The sequence below is a fragment of the Rhinatrema bivittatum genome, chromosome 5, assembly GCF_901001135.1.
Source record: "Rhinatrema bivittatum chromosome 5, aRhiBiv1.1, whole genome shotgun sequence".
Classification (NCBI taxonomy): domain Eukaryota; kingdom Metazoa; phylum Chordata; class Amphibia; order Gymnophiona; family Rhinatrematidae; genus Rhinatrema; species Rhinatrema bivittatum.
In genome coordinates this window covers 44,386,888-44,403,739 of record NC_042619.1, presented here as the reverse complement: position 1 = coordinate 44,403,739, position 16,852 = coordinate 44,386,888, and the positions used below count along the sequence as shown (strand labels likewise).

Here is a 16,852-nt window from a genome sequence, read left to right as displayed (position 1 = left end):
CTTGCCTATTCATCCTGCCAAACCAGCTCCACCTGCTGCTAGAGGCAGAGAACTACTGACTCCTTCCCTGCTGAACCAGCTTATATAGAGGGTGGCCTCAGGGAAGAGGTCTGGGACTCTGCCTCCATCTGCTGGTAGGGGAACAAAACCCACTGTGAAGGCTGGTCTGGCAGGACGAAGAGGAAAGAACATTAGTAAACACTATGGGGTAGATCTTAAAAAAAAATACGCGATCGCATACTTTTGTTCGCGCACCAGGCGCGAACAAAAGTACGCTGGATTTTATAAGATACGCGCGTATCTTATAAAATCCGGGGTCGGTGCACGCAAGGGGGTGCACATTTGTGCAACCTGCGCGTGCCGAGCCCAGCGCGCGCTGCCTGTTCCCTCCGCCCACCCCCCCCTAACTTTGCGCGCGTTGGCCGGCAGCCCCACTCCATGTTCCGGCCCCGGGGGCTGGTCCGGAGGCCTCGACCATGCCCCCAGGCCCACCCGAAATGCCCCCTCCCCACCCCTTTTCCAAAGCCCCAGGACTTACGCGCGTCCCGGGGCTTTACGTGCGCCGGTGGCCTATGCAAAATAGGCGCACCGGCGCCGCAGGCCTTTTAAAATCCACCCCATTATTTTTGAAAATGATTGTACAACTTTAATGGGAACATGCTTTACATACAGGTGTAGCAAGTCTTTGAGCTAAGTATAGTAATGTCTGGCTGCAAAATAAGGCCCGATTGGTTTTACATAAGACCTCACAGGCTTTGTGACTTGACAGTGCAAGGAGAATAGTGCCTCGGCTTGTTGTGAACTGCATATGTTTATCTCTAGTACACTTTCATGGGAGGAGTACTAATTAAAGATCTTCTGTTCTAACTACTGTCAAACATTTCAGACATTATGCCATCAGCTAATGGAATCCTACATCTCTTCCAAATTCATGATGTATGAGAACATGAAATGTGATTTTTATATGCTGTCTGAGCTGTATTTGTGAGTCAAACCTCATCCATTGTAAAAATTTTCTTAGGATGTCACTGATTTTACGAATCAATTGTTCTTGCACTTCGGCAGTGTGGGGAATTATGGTTTGGCCCATCACAGGAACCGATTGGGTGAGCTTGCTAATATAACTTGTAGAGCTGCATGCAAAGTAATATTAAGACATATGTTTCATTTCTTTTTGCCAGCATCGATACACCTACTCTCATAATGTTTGTAAGCTGTCATGTCTTAGCCTTAAGGTCTACAAGGACAAACATTGGCTTCATTTTGTTGTGCATGTGTTTAAAAAAAAAAAAAAAAAAAAATACTGCAGTCCAGGCCACACAGAAGCTACTGAACTCTGTAGTTGTGTACACAGCATTATTTTTTTTTTTATCAGCAATATAAAAAAAAAAAAATTAAACTTGTAGAACTTTATTTTCCTGAAATATTTCAAGAACTAGTTTCCAATATGTTGGTGCATGATTTTACAAAGACCATATCCTACTTTGATAGTTTTTTGGGGGTTTTTTTGCCAACGCAGGTTACATTAAGCGTTACACAGTATACATGTTTTCAGGGAGCTCATTTCAAAATGGTTCACTGCTGTTTAATTTTTAAAACAAGTCTGTATTGGCAGGAAGATGACACGCATTCGTAGCTGCATGGCAGTGTTACAGAGCCCTCTGAAACGATGACATCTTTTCAGGCGTTAGTTTAGGCCCATTATAGTAACATCCATAACCACATACAGGAACTGTATTTTATAACCCTTTGACCTATTCTTGCAGAAAAATGCAGCCACCATGGTTTAAATAGTGGTGTTTCCTGCCTCATTGGTTTTTAGGACTAGATAGTCATTTTTACATCTTCACCTCAAAAACAATTTGTCATTTAAAAAAACAAAATCTTTGGGTGTCATTCCCCTTTTCCTCCCCCCCAATACTGTTTTTCCTCGCTTCTCCCACCACTGCCCCAGCATATTAGCAGACATGGTGGGGTGGCTTCTAAATTCCAGCTGGCTTTCAATTTGAACTGGTTCATAAATTTGCCACACAAGCCATGAGCTCGGTATTTTTCACACACACTGGAGATAAACGAAATGCAACCATGAGCCCCTAATATAACCCCCCACCCCCCACCTCTCCTTGCCAAAGACCCTTGGCGCCCCCCTTCCCCAGCTACCTGGCACATGCATGAGTAAAGCGGAGTGAATAAGCCTCGCCCCCACTGAAAATTAAAAAAAAAAGGCAGTTTGAAAGATTACGCTGGTAGAGTAGAGGTAAATGGGGTTCATGCCTATCTTTTTGCACTCTGAGGATACGTGGTGAGCTGGGGAGGGGCGGGAGGCTTTGTTGAGCCGCCCAGTGACCGACTGCTCTTTCATTGGGTATCAGATTGTATTTGCTTTATTTTGTCTCTTTGATTTTATATATATATATATATATATATATATATATATATATATATATATATATATATATAAATAATTATTATTTTTTTTAAACTATTGGAGTTAATTTCTTATTTTTACACTGGCAAAAAATATTCCAGCTTTAGTACAAATATTCAGTATAATACAGTACATATATAGTTGGAAACTTAAAAAGTAAGATTATAATTTAAGTGCCAGAATTCCAGCATTAAGAAAAACAGATAATGGAGAATAAATTACTTAAATAGGTTTTTACAACACATCAAATGAAATACAGCAACAACAAAAAAAAAAAAAAGCAATCCAACTTAAACATCCAGAAATACAGGATCATGGTGACCCCGATTAACACGCTCCTCATTAAAGACATCCATGAATGATTTCCATACCCAAGGGACATCTGGATGCTTTCACGTTTGAATCATTTCCATTGTGTGAATATTTCATGTCTCTTGAAACCATAAATGTAAGGATGGGTGATGGGAATTTGTGAGTAGCAGGATTCCATCTATAGGGACTTTCATTTTCGTTTTGTACTGTTCTTTATTTTTCCAGGGAATGTATCGGGGCTTGTTACGACAAGGACAAAAACAAGAGAAAATCATTTGTAAAAAATGACTCAATTTTTCTGGGTCAATATTTTTTATCTTGGTGGCCGGAAGCCAGGATAAAACATCGGATTCTCCCACGCATCCCCAGCTCTATCCCCATCCCCTGCCTAACATGCAGGGGATGGGGATAGAGCTGGGTCTCCTTCCCACACATACTCTGCTACAGCATTCATCCTTACCGGGGGTGGCTCCAGGCTTCTCTCCCCCTTGGCAGCTGCTTACAGAGGCTCCCTCGATCTGCAGTACAGCACTTCTGCTTTTATGCAGGGCCAGAGAGCCTAGTGGACAGGGCCTGCTTGAAATGCATTCACGGCTAATGCACACTTCCGCCTAACCGCGTCTTTTACTTTTATGTACAAACACCAATTTGGCTGCCCATTTAAAGTGCAATCATAGGGTAACCTTTGTTTTCTTTAAAAAAAAAACCCATGGTTAACATACTGCCGCTAATTTTTAAGCAGATTTTATAATTGAATTTGACCATTATTTTTTTCTTTGTATTTTTTTAACTTTTTTGTTTTTTTTCAAAAATATCTTCTCAATTGTGATTTTCTTCTTTTTCAAAATATCTTCTCAATAAAGCAACAAGTCCAAAAAACTCATTTGCTCATTATCTTCTTTGTCTCTTCTCAATAAAGTAAGAGTCTCAAAACACAGTTCAAATGAACTGTTGGGACTTTTGCTTCTCTGCATTTATGAACAAATGAGTAAATGAGTGTTTTGAGAAGATATTTTTGAAAAAAAACAAAGCTAAAAAAATACAAAAAGAAAAAAATAGTGGTCAAATTCAATTATAAAATCTGCTTAAAAATTAGCGGCAGTATGTTAACCATGGTTTTTTAAAGAAAACAAAGGTTACCCTATGATTGCACTTTAAATAGGCAGCCAAATTGGTGTGTTTACATAAAAGTAAAAGACGCCGTTAGGCGGAAGTGTGCATTAGCCCTGGTATGAGGATATTCCTTATCGATATAACCATGAGATAAATGTGACTTCCTTTTTTTGATTATTATTCAGTCGCATTTTTTCCAGTTTTTTCAATTTTGAAATGCATTCACGGCACCAGACAGTGGGTACTTTGGCTGCTTGGAGGGCGAGGAGACGGGACTTGAAACGTGGCATGGGCAGCATTGGAGTGTGAGCGCTTTTACTGGTGGCGATGCTCTTGCCCACACTGGCTTCCAGCAGTGACTGGAGGCCTTGAAACACTGCATCTGCAGCTCTGTAGTAGCTTTTTAATCATCCTAAAATTCAGGTGAATATCTGTTTAAACAGAATGCAAATTCCTGTAAAATCCAGGAATTTATGGGTGAAAATCGGTTTAAACTGAAAAGGAAAGACCCTATCCATCTAGTAGCTGGCTGAACTGGTTAGAGGATTATAATTTTGTTGATTACAAAAAAAAATTCTCTGGTCAATACATTTTGATTAAAGAGCAGGATGACGTGGGGTGTGGTGGCAAGGAACAGTGTGTGCATGAGTTGGTGGAGGGGGTGGGGGGGGGGTAAGTAGGCAGGAGAGGAACCCTTCCTTCCGAATTTGCACTAGTGTACCAGTGAAGGCCTCTTGGAGCCGTTCCGTGAAGCCTCTTCAGAGTGCAGTGCTATTGATACAACATTTTGTGTCCGTTACTGTTGCACGTTAGCACTGGAGATATTTCCTTTCTACAGACATTTCAGCAATTTTAAGGCTTCTTGGTCAGCAAATACTTTCAACTCATTTGCAAAGTTACATATAGAGGAGTTTAGAGAAAAAGATAAACAATGTTCTCAACTCCAGCTTAAACCCTTCATAAATTGAACCTAGGAGGAAAGTTAGTGTTAAGTTCTCATCGTGGCCTTTTAAAGGAGATGAAAAGAAATAACTGCAGCTAGAGTAGTGTGGTTGGCCAGACTGAGGCCTTGTGGCCTCTTTCTGCCGTCAGATTTGTAGGACTGCACTATGGTGTAAAATAAGGACAAAATCTATGGGTAGTTGTGAATGAAGGCTCTTGGTGCCAGAGGGCTCCAAAGATGCAGGAGGAAACTGCTGGGTCAAAACTAAGAATAAGGTCAGCCCCTGCTCTTTTAGAAAACCCGTTTTTGGTCTCGATTAGTCTGGGAAGACGACACTCCAGGCTTCTGTGCCAAAAATGTGACCAATTTCATAATTTAAAAGTGAAACGGGATGGTAATGAACTGCACTGTACTGGATTTTTGCCATCTGCCTATTGAAATTGATCTTATTGTTAGATGGGTCCAAAGCCCCCATTACGTTTTATTAAAAAGAGCTGCTGACCTAGATGAAAGTGGAATTTGTGGGGGGAAAAGAAGAATGAATTGCCCTCTTCACCTGGGCTATTCCCATGGGTTGGGATTTGACAGCCTCTTCCACTTCAAGATCCAGTACTAGAGCTTTTATTTAGAAGTTTTTTGCATAAGAGAGGCAATAAGTTGGATTTAGATATTCGATTTGTCCGACTACCAAAACTCCAGTGTGCCTGATAACATAGAACATATGAAGCTTTTTAAGTTACATCCACTCCCAGCAATCTAATAACATGCAGGGACCTTCATTTTTCAGGTTTTATTTTGTTTCTCCTGGGAAGTTTCTAGTACTTCTTACAATCAATAGAAACAGGAGAAAATCAGTAGGGAAAAGTCTTCTTCTCCCCCGCCCCCCCCACACTGATCTTTCTCCAGTTCGTTGGTAATAATAAATACTGGTAAATAAAATAAAAACGGAAGATAAAGGCCCCAATATGTATGATACTCCTAGTCAGCTGGAATTTGTCGGTAGGCCAGTACTTTATCTGCCATTATTTCCATATAAGAACATAAGATATGCCATACTGGGTCAGACCAAGGGTCCATCAAGCCCAGCATCCTGTTTCCAACAATGGCCAATCCAAGTCACAAGTACCTGGCAAGTACCCAAACATTTAAGAGATCCCATGCTACTATTGCTGGCAACAAGCAGTGGCTATTCCCTGTGGTTAATAGCAGTTTCTGGACTTCTCCTCCAAGAACTTTTCCAAACCTTTTTTAAACCCAGCTACACTAGCTGTCTTAACCACATCCTCTGGCAATGAATTCCAGTGCTTAATTGCACATTGAGTGAAAACATTTTCTGATTAGTTTTAAATGTGACACTCGCTAACTTCATGGAGTGCCCCCTAGTGCTTGTATTATCTGAAAGAGTAAATAACCATTTCACATTTACCCATTCAATTCTTTCATGATATTCTAGACCTCTATCATAGTCCACCTCAGCCGTCTCTTCTCCAAGCTTAACAGCACTAACCTCCTTTAGACTTTCCTCATAAGGGGAGCCATTCCATGCACTTTATCATTTTGGTTGCATTTCTTTGTACTTTCTCCAGTGCAACCGTACATTCTTTTGAGATGCAGTGACCAGCATTGCACACAGTATTCAAGTTATGGTCTAAACACTGAGCGATACAGAGGCATTATGACATCTTCGGTTTTACTTGCCATTCCCATCCTAATACTTCCTAACATTGTTTGCTTTTTTTGACTGCCACAGCAAACTGATCTGATTTGAATGTATTAACTATGACTCCCAGATCTTTTTCCTGGGTGGTAACTCCTAAAATTGTGTAGCTACAGCGTGGGTTATTTTGCCCTAATATGTATCACCTTGCACTTATCCATATTATATTTCATCGGCTATATGGGCGCCCAGTCTTCCAATCTCTCTGTAACTTATCACAAGCCTCTTGTGATTGAACTATTCTGAATAATTTTGTCAAGTGCAAATTTGATCATCTCACTCATCATATCTCTTTCCAGATCATTTATAAATATATTAAAAAGCACCGGTCCAAGTACGGATCCCTGAGACACTCCACTGCTTATCTTTTTCCATTGTAAAAACAGACCATTTAATCCTAATCTGTTTCCTATCTTTTAATCTCCTCCTATCCCATGACTTTTTAGTTTACTTAGAAACCTCTCATGAGGGACTTTGTCAAATGCCTTCTGAAAATCAAATACACTACATATATGGGTTCACCTTTATCCACATGATTATTCATCCCTTGAAAAAAATGTAGCAGATTTGTGAGGCAAGACTTCCCTTGGGTAAATCCTTGCTGGCTATGTCCTATCTATACGCTCTGTGATTTTATTCTTTATAATAGATTCCACAGTTTTTCCAGGCATTGAAGTCAGGCTCACCAGCCTATAGTTTCCCCGATCACCCTTGGAGCCATTTTTATATATCAGGGATACATTGGCCACATTCCAGTCTTCAGGTACAGTGGATGATTTTAATGATAGGTTAGAAATTATTTGTAATGGGTCTGATATTTCATTTTTGAGTTCTTTCAGAACTCTAGGATTTATGCCATCCAATCCAAATGATTTGCTACTATTCAATTTGTCAATCTGGCTTACTACATCTTCCATGTTCACCATGAATTTGGGCAGTTCATATGAATCATTAACCTTGAAAACCATCTCAGGAACTGGTATCTCCCCAACATTCTCCTCAGTAAACACTGAAGCAAAGAATTCATTTAGTCTTTCCAGGATGGCCTTATCTTCCCTAAGTGCCCCATTAACACCCCCCCCCCCCCCCCCCGATCATCTAACAGTCAATTATAATATTTCTCTTTAACTCTTCTATTTCCCATTCTTCTATTATAATTTAACATAACTAGTTTATGCCTTTCCATTAACATATGGCTAGCAGTATCTTATTTTTTATTCAGACCATCCCTTTGTTCTCTTTTCTAAGCACACAGAACAATTAACCTTCCCTTTTGATTACACATTTCACTGCATCCTATAGGATCCCTGCTGTTATACTATTCCTATTAAGTTCAGAATACTGTTTCTAATCAGAGGCTTTGTCTAGTGACTATGTTCCCCGAATCAACAAGTTCAAACAGAATTTATGCGACTCAAAAAAGGAGGATACTTCTATTAAGCAAAATAATACCAATTCTAGAGCACTAGGTGTGAGGAGGGGAATTATTTTTACTACAAGGGTGTTTAAGAACATAAGATATGCCATACTGGGTCAGACCAAGGATCCATCAAGCCCAGTATCCTGTTTCCAACATTGGCCAATCCAAGACACAAGTACCTGGCAAGTACCCAAACATTAAATACATCTCAAGCTACTAGTCCTTACTGATTAATAGCAGTGACTGGATTTTTCCTCTAGGAACTTATCCAAACCTTTCTTAAACCCAGCTATACTAGCTGCCTTTATCACATCCTCTGGCTTGGAATTCCAGAGCTTAATTGTGCACGGAGTGAGAGAGAATTTTCTACGATTTTGTTTAACAGTATGTGTCTTAGTACAAAAATTAATTTGGAGAAGTAACTTTTTGTTATGTTTTTTATGAGGATTGCAATCCGGGAGGTGTAGTGATTTTTATGGGTATTTGAGTTGTTTTCAATTGTCAACTCCGTTTTTTGCTTGGAAATAGATTCATGATATATTGCTAGTATGAAGGAGAGAGCATAAAATTGCAATCTATGAATCCACCTTACAATTCATGGATTTAAACCCTGCCCAAGGGATAATCTAGTCTTCATTGTATATTGTACTAGCAATCCTCGGAATGTAAGAATATATGGCATTTGGAGACTTGAGCATTGTGTGTTTCCGATGTTCAGGAAGGTTGTCTTGAAATCTGTGATTGCAGTCTAATAAACTGAGAGTCCCTGAAACATGAATGCAGTTTTGGTTGTGATTTCTGGGCCCATCTCTGTAGTTTATCTAACATACTCAACCTTTTGGGTGTCCTGTTTCTTGGTGGAGTGGGGTGTTTGATCCATTTTTAACCAGTAGGTGCTCATATCTGAAGTTGTATGTGTTTCACTTACTAATGTATATCTCCTGGTGTGGGCTTTGGCATTAGTTGATTTCTCAGACGATGTGTGTTTGTGTATACCTCTATAATAGGGTGACCAGTGATGGTAGTATTTTCAAAAAAATATGTATATAGCTCTAAGTAGAGCCTTTTGATTCCTCAGCAATCATAGTCTACCTTTGGTCAATATTTCTTATCTACTATGTTCATTTCCTTCCTTTTTTTTAGGTCATGGAATTGGTCTGTTGGTGACTGTCACCTTGGTAGTAAAAATCAAAATCACAGAACATATAGAAAGACATGGTTTAATGGAACAAAGTCAGCATGACTTTACCCAGGGCAGGTCTTGCCTCACATATCTGCTTCACTTTTTTGAAGGAGTTAATAAACATGTGGATAAAGGTGAACCTGTAGATATAGTATACTTGGATTTTCAGAAGGTGTTTGACAAAGTTCCTCATGAGAGGCTTCTAGGAAAAGTAAAAAGTCATGGGATAGGTGGCGATGTCCTTTTGTGGATTGCAAACTGGCTAAAAGACAGGAAACAGAGTAGGATTAAATGGGCAGTTTTCTCAGTGGAAGGGAGTGGACAGTGGAGTGCCTCAGGGATCTGTATTGGGACCCTTACTTTTCAATATATTTATAAATGATCTGGAAAGAAATACGACAAGTGAGATAATCAAATTTGCAGATGACACAAAATTGTTCAGAGTAGTTAAATCACAAGCAGATTGTGATAAATTGCAGGAAGACCTTGTGAGACTGGAAAATTGGGCATCCAAATGGCAGATGAAATTTAATGTGGTTAAGTGCAAGGTGATGCATATAGGAAAAAATAACCCATGCTATAATTACACAGTGTTAGGTTCCATATTAGGTGCTACAACCCAAGAAAGATCTAGGTGTCATAGTGGATAACACATTGAAATTGTCAGTACAATGTGCTGCGGCAGTCAAAAAAGCAAACAGAATGTTGGGAATTATTAGAAAGGGAATGGTGAATAAAACGGAAAATGTCATAATGCCTCTGTATCGCTCCATGGTGAGACCGCACCTTGAATACTGTGTACAATTCTGGTCGGCGCATCTCAAAAAAGATATAATTGCGATGGAGAAGGTACAGAGAAGGGCTACCAAAATGATAAGGGGAATGAACAACTCCCCTATGAGGAAAGACTAAAGAGGTTAGGACTTTTCAGCTTGGAGAAGAGACGACTGAGGGGGGATATGATAGAGGTCTTTAAGATCATGAGAGGTCTAGAACGGGTAGATGTGAATTGGTTATTTACTCTTTCGGATAGTAGAAAGACTAGGGGGCACTCCATGAAGTTAGCATGGGGCACATTTAAAAACTAATCGGAGAAAGTTCTTTTTTACTCAACGCACAATTACACTCTGGAATTTGTGGCCAGAGGATGTGGTTAGTGCAGTTAGTATAGCTGTGTTTAAAAAAGGATTGGATAAGTTCTTGGAGGAGAAGTCCATTACCTGCTATTAAGTTCACTTACAGAATAGCCACTGCCATTAGCAATGGTAACATGGAATAGACTTAGTTTTTGGGTACTTGCCAGGTTCTTGTGGCCTGGATTGGCCACTGTTGGAAACAGGATGCTGGGCTTGATGGACCCTTGGTCTGACCCAGTATGGCATTTTCTTATGTTATGTTCTTATTTGGCTTTGCTTTCCTAACTGGCAACATTTTTCTCATGTTGCATGTTCTGATGCCCTCCTGCTTACCCTTTAGTTTCCATGATATGGATTAGAGCTTCAGTTCTCGTTTATAAAGAGGTGTAAAATGTGCATGCACTGTTGCATGAGAAAGGGGGTTTGAATACTTTTCTTTATATAAAAGCGCCGCCTCCTTTTTGAGTTGCATACGGCATGTCTAATGAACAGCTCCCACTGTGAATATCTATGATCCTATTTTATAACTTCTCGCCGTTGTAAAGGAAAGTTTAAATTCTCATAGCGCTACAGTGTTGCTATTTGATGACTTTTTTTTTTACATATTTAATTAAACTGCTCGGTAACTGTATATTTCCATTTCTCCAGTATGTTCTAGCTTGTCACGCTAATGTGAGGAGGGATGTGTTGCAAGCAGATTTATAGAACTGGCTAGAAGCTGCTTTAGAACCTGGGCATACAATTAAAGCCAACGACATACTCATTATGCAAGTGAAGCAGCAACACGTTTACTAATAGAATAATCCAAAATTGTGGATTTCCACTTTTGTGTGGCTTTTTTTTCTCGTTTTTTAATTTCTCAGGGGAAACCTAGTATTTTAAACTTTTGCCATCTTAGCCATTCATTACTGTTGATCCTGTATTAATGACTAAAGTAGCAATCATTAAAGAAAAGCATAACCAGCTTGCAGGGTTCAAAGTGCAGAAGGATAAACATTAGCAGATGTTTTAATGGTCACAAATGAATGCATTGCTTAATTTACGGTGTCGGCACAACTTTTTGCCATAGAATAACAACTTGCCCGTTTATGGACATCATTTCTCTCTCTTTTAGGTCTTATTCCAAGACCACTTAACATAGAAATGACGGCAGAAGAAGACCAAATGGCCCATCCAGTCTGCCCAGCAAACTTTCACACTTATTTTTCTCATAATCTGTTACTTTGACCACTGAGGTCAGGGCCCTTGTTGGGATTTAGTTTCCTTTCACCCCTGCCATTGATATTGAGAGCAGTGCTGGTATCAAGCCTAATTGATTAGGGGTAGTAACTGCGGCAATAAGCAAGCTACTCCCACGCTTATGTTTGCCCAGCCTGTGCAATTTAGTCCTTGTTGGTTGTTGTCTGAATATAAATCCTCTTTTCTTCATTTCCCCCTGCTGTTGAAGCACCTACTTCACCCCTACTATTTGACATGTAAAAAAATAAAATATGTAAACCACCCTACATCTTCTCCTGATCTGCACTGTACTCTCCGTTTTACCAAATTTCTAAAGGCCATTCTTTTTTTTGAATGTGGCCTTCACAGGTCTGGTACAAAAAAAGGTTTATGTAGTGACTGCAACTCAGAATATCGATTTACTATTTGTGCAGCTCCAGAGGGCAGGAGCAGGCTCATGCCCTCATCCCTATTACCGGGGCACTCTTGGCGTTCCAGAATTCCCCGCAAAACCCAAGCTCTAGTCACGTGAGGCTCCGGGGCCACTATGCAGGCTGCCCCAGGAGAGGCTCTGCAGGGGGATGCAGTGCAGCTGCATCCCCCTGCAGAGCCAAGCTGGGAGGGAAGGAAATTATTTCCTCCCAGTTCTTTTTCTCCAAAGTAGGATGCGGTTGCTTCAGGTATCGACGACAACTTTTTTTTTTTTTTTTTTTTTTCTGTTTGAAAAGCCATTAAGGTTGCTCGCTCTTCAGAGATTACTAACTTCTAGTGAAACATTCAAGGGAGTGATTCACCCACATTGTGCTTCAGGTCCAGTATCTCGATGTGGCGAGATACTGGATTAATATAATTAATATTTGAACAAATGTACTGATTTGAACTTAAGAGAAAGGAGTGTCTCTTAAAGGTCTAAATCAACTTGGCTAAAATGTTTCTCAAGCCCTGGATGTTTTAGGTGCTAAAAGCGAAGGTCTGACAATTCTGATTCATGCGGTGGTCTAGGTTACAGAGAAAACAGTGTTTTTTATAAGACTATATTTTTCCTGCCAGTCAGCATTGTGTGTTCTTCTCTATTCTAGCAGGAAACAGCTTAACTCTTCAAGGTTGCAGTATGACTTTAACAGCAGCAAAATTTAAAAAGCAGAAGAACTAAATTAATGAGCAGTAAATGTGCTGGCCAGATTTTGTACCTTGTTTACCTGCTGAGTGTATACTGTCTGTGTATACGGTGTAGAATGCTGATGTTCTGGCGTTCTTCTCTTGCAAAATGTTTGTTTACAGCAATATTTGTTTTTAATGGGGAAAACTGGGAGAGCAGCAAAAATAAATAATTTGATGTGCTAAATTGAGCCACTTTTTTATTGGTCTAAAAAGTTGTGTGCTTTTTTTTTTTTGCTGAAGTCTAAAGCTTCTCTTAATGTAAATGCCAAGGGCACTTAAACACAAAACAGTAACGTGCCTTCCTGCACGTGGCCACTTCCTGACTGCTTCAGACAAGGATGCGGTTAGTCACTACATCAGAGGTGCTGGAGGCTACTGTGTCCATCTCCTCAGCAATACTTAAAAGTTAGTGGGAGCTGCACCTCCACCCCTAAAACCCCCTGGTTCTGAGCAGAACACAAAGCTTTTTTTCACTGAATCCTCATTGTCCTCATATGTCCTCTTCAGATTCTTTTCTGCAGGTATTTTCTGTTTACACCATCCCTCCTCCTCCCCCTCCCAACCCTGAACAGATGTGCATGGCATTTTAATGGTAGTCACTCAGAACTGCAAAACTGGTTTTAGTATGTTGAGCTATTTGTATTCAAATATATGCCAAAAGGAGTTTATATGTATTTAGGGTTGGCAGAAAAACCTGTATAAAAAGAGAGGAGGAAAAATTAGGAAGAGAGCTGTGGAAAGTTTGCTTGTTCAGCCAGCATGTCAGTCAAAAAGAAGGGCATGGTAAGTGGCTTTAAGAGCTGCATATGTGATAAGACTATATCCCTCATGGATGGGCATGAGCTCTGCTACACCTGCCTCAGCCCAGATAATGATCAGACCGTTATGCCTGTGCAATGATCTCTCATTGCTCTTAGCAGCCTATGGCCCATCATATTGAACAGCTGCACAAGTCTTTTTTCGTGAGCCGCAGTCATTCCTTCATCTGGTGCCACTCCAGTATTGCTGTACCCAGTGTTATCAAACTACAAGGGGCTCAAAGCAGTCACACCAAACACAGCTATTTTCTATCATATCCAAGCACAGTTCGGTGCATTCCAGGAAATCCTCTTGCCAATCCAAGCATTCCATGTATAGCAAATGTGCATTGACACCAGCTGCTCAGCACACTCAACTGCTGGTAAACCAGACAGTATGCCGATAGAGACATCCTGACTCTGCTGCATCACACAACTGAGGTCCTCACACTGCCTGGGCTCTTGGCTGAAAGCTACCGGTTGGAGATGCTGGATCTTATTTGCTGTATCTTACCCCACTCACTTTCACAAGGTGTTCAGGTCTGTGGAAGACAATAACCACCTAGCCAAAGGCCTCAGAAATCTCTTGGCTAGATAAAAAGCTGCGGGGGGGGGGGGGGGGTGTGTATTTGCTAAACATTTTCCCCATAGACACAGAATGGGAGAAAACCCTTTAGTAAATAGACACCTTAATGATATCCTCTGTTGCCTCCCTCACTGTGGAGCCTCAAGGCCTTTTTCACTCATTACTCTCCAGCATAGACTTGGTGATACCACCACAGAGTCCCAGCTTCTGCTCATCAGAGCACACACATCTGAAATGCATTTACTGGATTCCACTTGCGGTGGATTCCAATCATTTGGAGGTGGTGGACTGGGAGCCTTGCCCCCAAGAATAGCCAGGCCAACCTCATGACTCACTTTTGTCATTGTGGCAACTTTGGGGGAGCAAACTCTGATGCCTTTGGGATTCTAGGAGGGATTTTTAGGGATCCCTTCTAAATCCCTCTCGGATCCTCTGGAGCCTATGTCCCTGCTGGAAGACCTTACTCAACATTTGTGGAAAAAGTGGGGGTCAGTTTTTGGGGTGCAAGTAAAAATGGACAAGGACCCACCAGTGGAAGTCCTGGAGATTCTTCAGATTCTAGGTCTGCCATCTGACCTGATGTCTCTCTGCTTGTCCACAAGATTCTGGACAAGCTGCAGATTAAGTTATGAAAGACCTTGATTACTAGTCTTTCTGCAAGAAGGATAGATCTTTAAGTTGAAAATGCAGAAACACCACGGCTTCAAAGTTGTTCAGTTTCCACATCAATCAGTTGTGTGGAGTCTGCTCTTAAGAAAGCCAAAGAAATTGCATATTTTCTCAAATGTCCCCCAGGGAAAGACCCTAAAATCCTATGCTTTTGGCAAGAAGGTCTTTCTGAGCTCCATTTTGTCCATTTGCATCACAGATCACCATTTCTTTAATGTATAATGCATTTGTCAATGTCTGCAGCAACTCAAGCTTTTCTTTTCATATACTGAAGCTGGGAGCCTTAGCAGTTTCTGGATGTTGTAGAAGGTATAAGACACTGGCTGTGTGTACAGCGTATGAGTCCTTCAACATCTGCATTTTGGCTGTCCATAGGAGCATGCAGCATGGTGTGACTGAGGTCCAGTAGCATTTGGGAGGATGTCCACAAAAAACTAACAGACCTCCCCTTTCTGGGCAACAAACTCAAAGTGGATTCTGTCTCTGAAAGCTTATTCCTCAATAAATTGGTTAATTTATAAGTTGCAACCCACCTCTTGTCATTGTTGCTACACTAGACTAACATGGCTATCCCTCTGAATATCAAAGAAACAGTTGCCCAAATCAAGGAGCAGAATGGTGGTGCAATTGCTCTGGAGCTACGAACAACCTTTCAGGCATTCCTCTTACAAGCGGCCTTATTAGAGGCAACCTTTCATGAATATCTCCTCCTGTCTCTTAATGGCCTAATGTCAGCAGCACTCTCTGCAGAGACCTTGCCAACATAAATGTCAGCAGCCTAAGGTGCTGGAAGAGTCCCCAGAAAGTCCAGGTCCAGTTTTTTTAATCTCACAGACACCCCCCCCCACCACCACCACAAGCCAGAGGGTACCAGTGAGGGGAAGAATCCAGGCCTTTTTAAAGGGGTGGCACTGCTTTTTCTCACAGGATTATACAATCTGGATACAGATTTGTATTTTTCCTGGATACAGTTTCTTCCTCGCCTCCCATCTTTCCACTCAGAGCCCATATATCTGCAGTATCTCTGCCTGGAGATGCAATCACTTCTCCAACAGTGAGTGATAGAGCCAGTCCCAGCCTCTCAACAGGGTCAGGACTTTTACTCTCACTACTTTCTCATTCTGAAGAAGGTGGGAGGAATAAGGCCAATCTTGGACTTGAGAAGTCTAAACAGGCACTTTCTCTGGGAAAAATTCAAGATGTATTCCCTCGGCATGGTTCTTCCCTTCATGCTATGGAGAGAATGGATTTATGCACTGGACCTCAAGGATACATATATACATGTTCTGATTTAGCCCTCCTGTTAGTTATCTACACTTCAAGGTGGACTTTTTCATTACTTGCTACTGGGTGCTCCAAGGGTGTCATTTTATCAAGTGCCTTGTGGTTGTGGCAGCTCAATTGCTCCATCAAGGAATCAGTTTTTCCACAGTTCAGTGACTGGCTCTGCTTGTTATAGAGATCAAACCAACTTTTCCAGAATTTGGGGTTCATGATCAATTTAGACACGTCCACCCTGGTCCTGATACACTGGTTAAAGTTCTTTGGAGCATGGATAGCCTCTCTCCTGTAGGGAGTCTTTCTGCCACCAGAGAGGGCAGCCAAATTAATGTTGCTTGTATGCAGGATATTGCCCATACAAGCTTCCCCAGCCAGATCTGTTTTGGTGGTGTTGGGCCACATGGCACAGCTATTCATGCAGTCCTGATGACTCATCTCCACTGGAGTCTGTGTGCCCAATGGGGACAGCAGTTTCAGCCCCTATCCTCAGTGGCTCAAATTACCAACCTCATGAGGCAAGGTCTATCTTGGTGGCTGAACACCATAGTACTTTAGGATGTCTTTCCATTGTATTTGTTGCCACATCAAATATTAACAGATGCCTCCACAAAGGGTTGGGGAGCCCATATCTGATCTCTTTGAACCAAGAGGTTTGGTCCCTCGAGGAACATTGCTTCCAGGTACATCTCCTGAAAATGAGGGCAACTTTTTATGCTCATGTCCTTCGCACAGGCTTTCCAAGAGAAAGGAATTTTAATTCAGGAAATCAAGTGGCAATGTTCTATATCATCAAGCAGAGGGCAAGGATAATGGCTCCTTTGCCAGGAAATACTGCTGATTTAGATTGCCTTTCAAGCCACTTATCTTTCAGGTCTATCCCAACACACT

General features: G+C 41.1%; 1 protein-coding gene across 2 annotated transcripts in view; it reads left to right on the top strand.

The window, feature by feature from the left end:
- CTSC (cathepsin C) overlaps positions 1 to 16,852 on the top strand; it is a 73,732-nt gene that overhangs the window by 15,344 nt on the left and 41,536 nt on the right. Inside the window, exon 3 of one of the 2 annotated variants that reach the window (XM_029602290.1) lies at positions 1,022 to 1,106. The exons of the other annotated variant lie outside the window; for it this stretch is intronic. Within the exon in view, the coding sequence (XP_029458150.1) occupies positions 1,022 to 1,106 (85 nt within the window). The remainder of the gene's footprint in view (positions 1 to 1,021; positions 1,107 to 16,852) is intronic. 2 annotated transcript variants of the gene reach the window in all.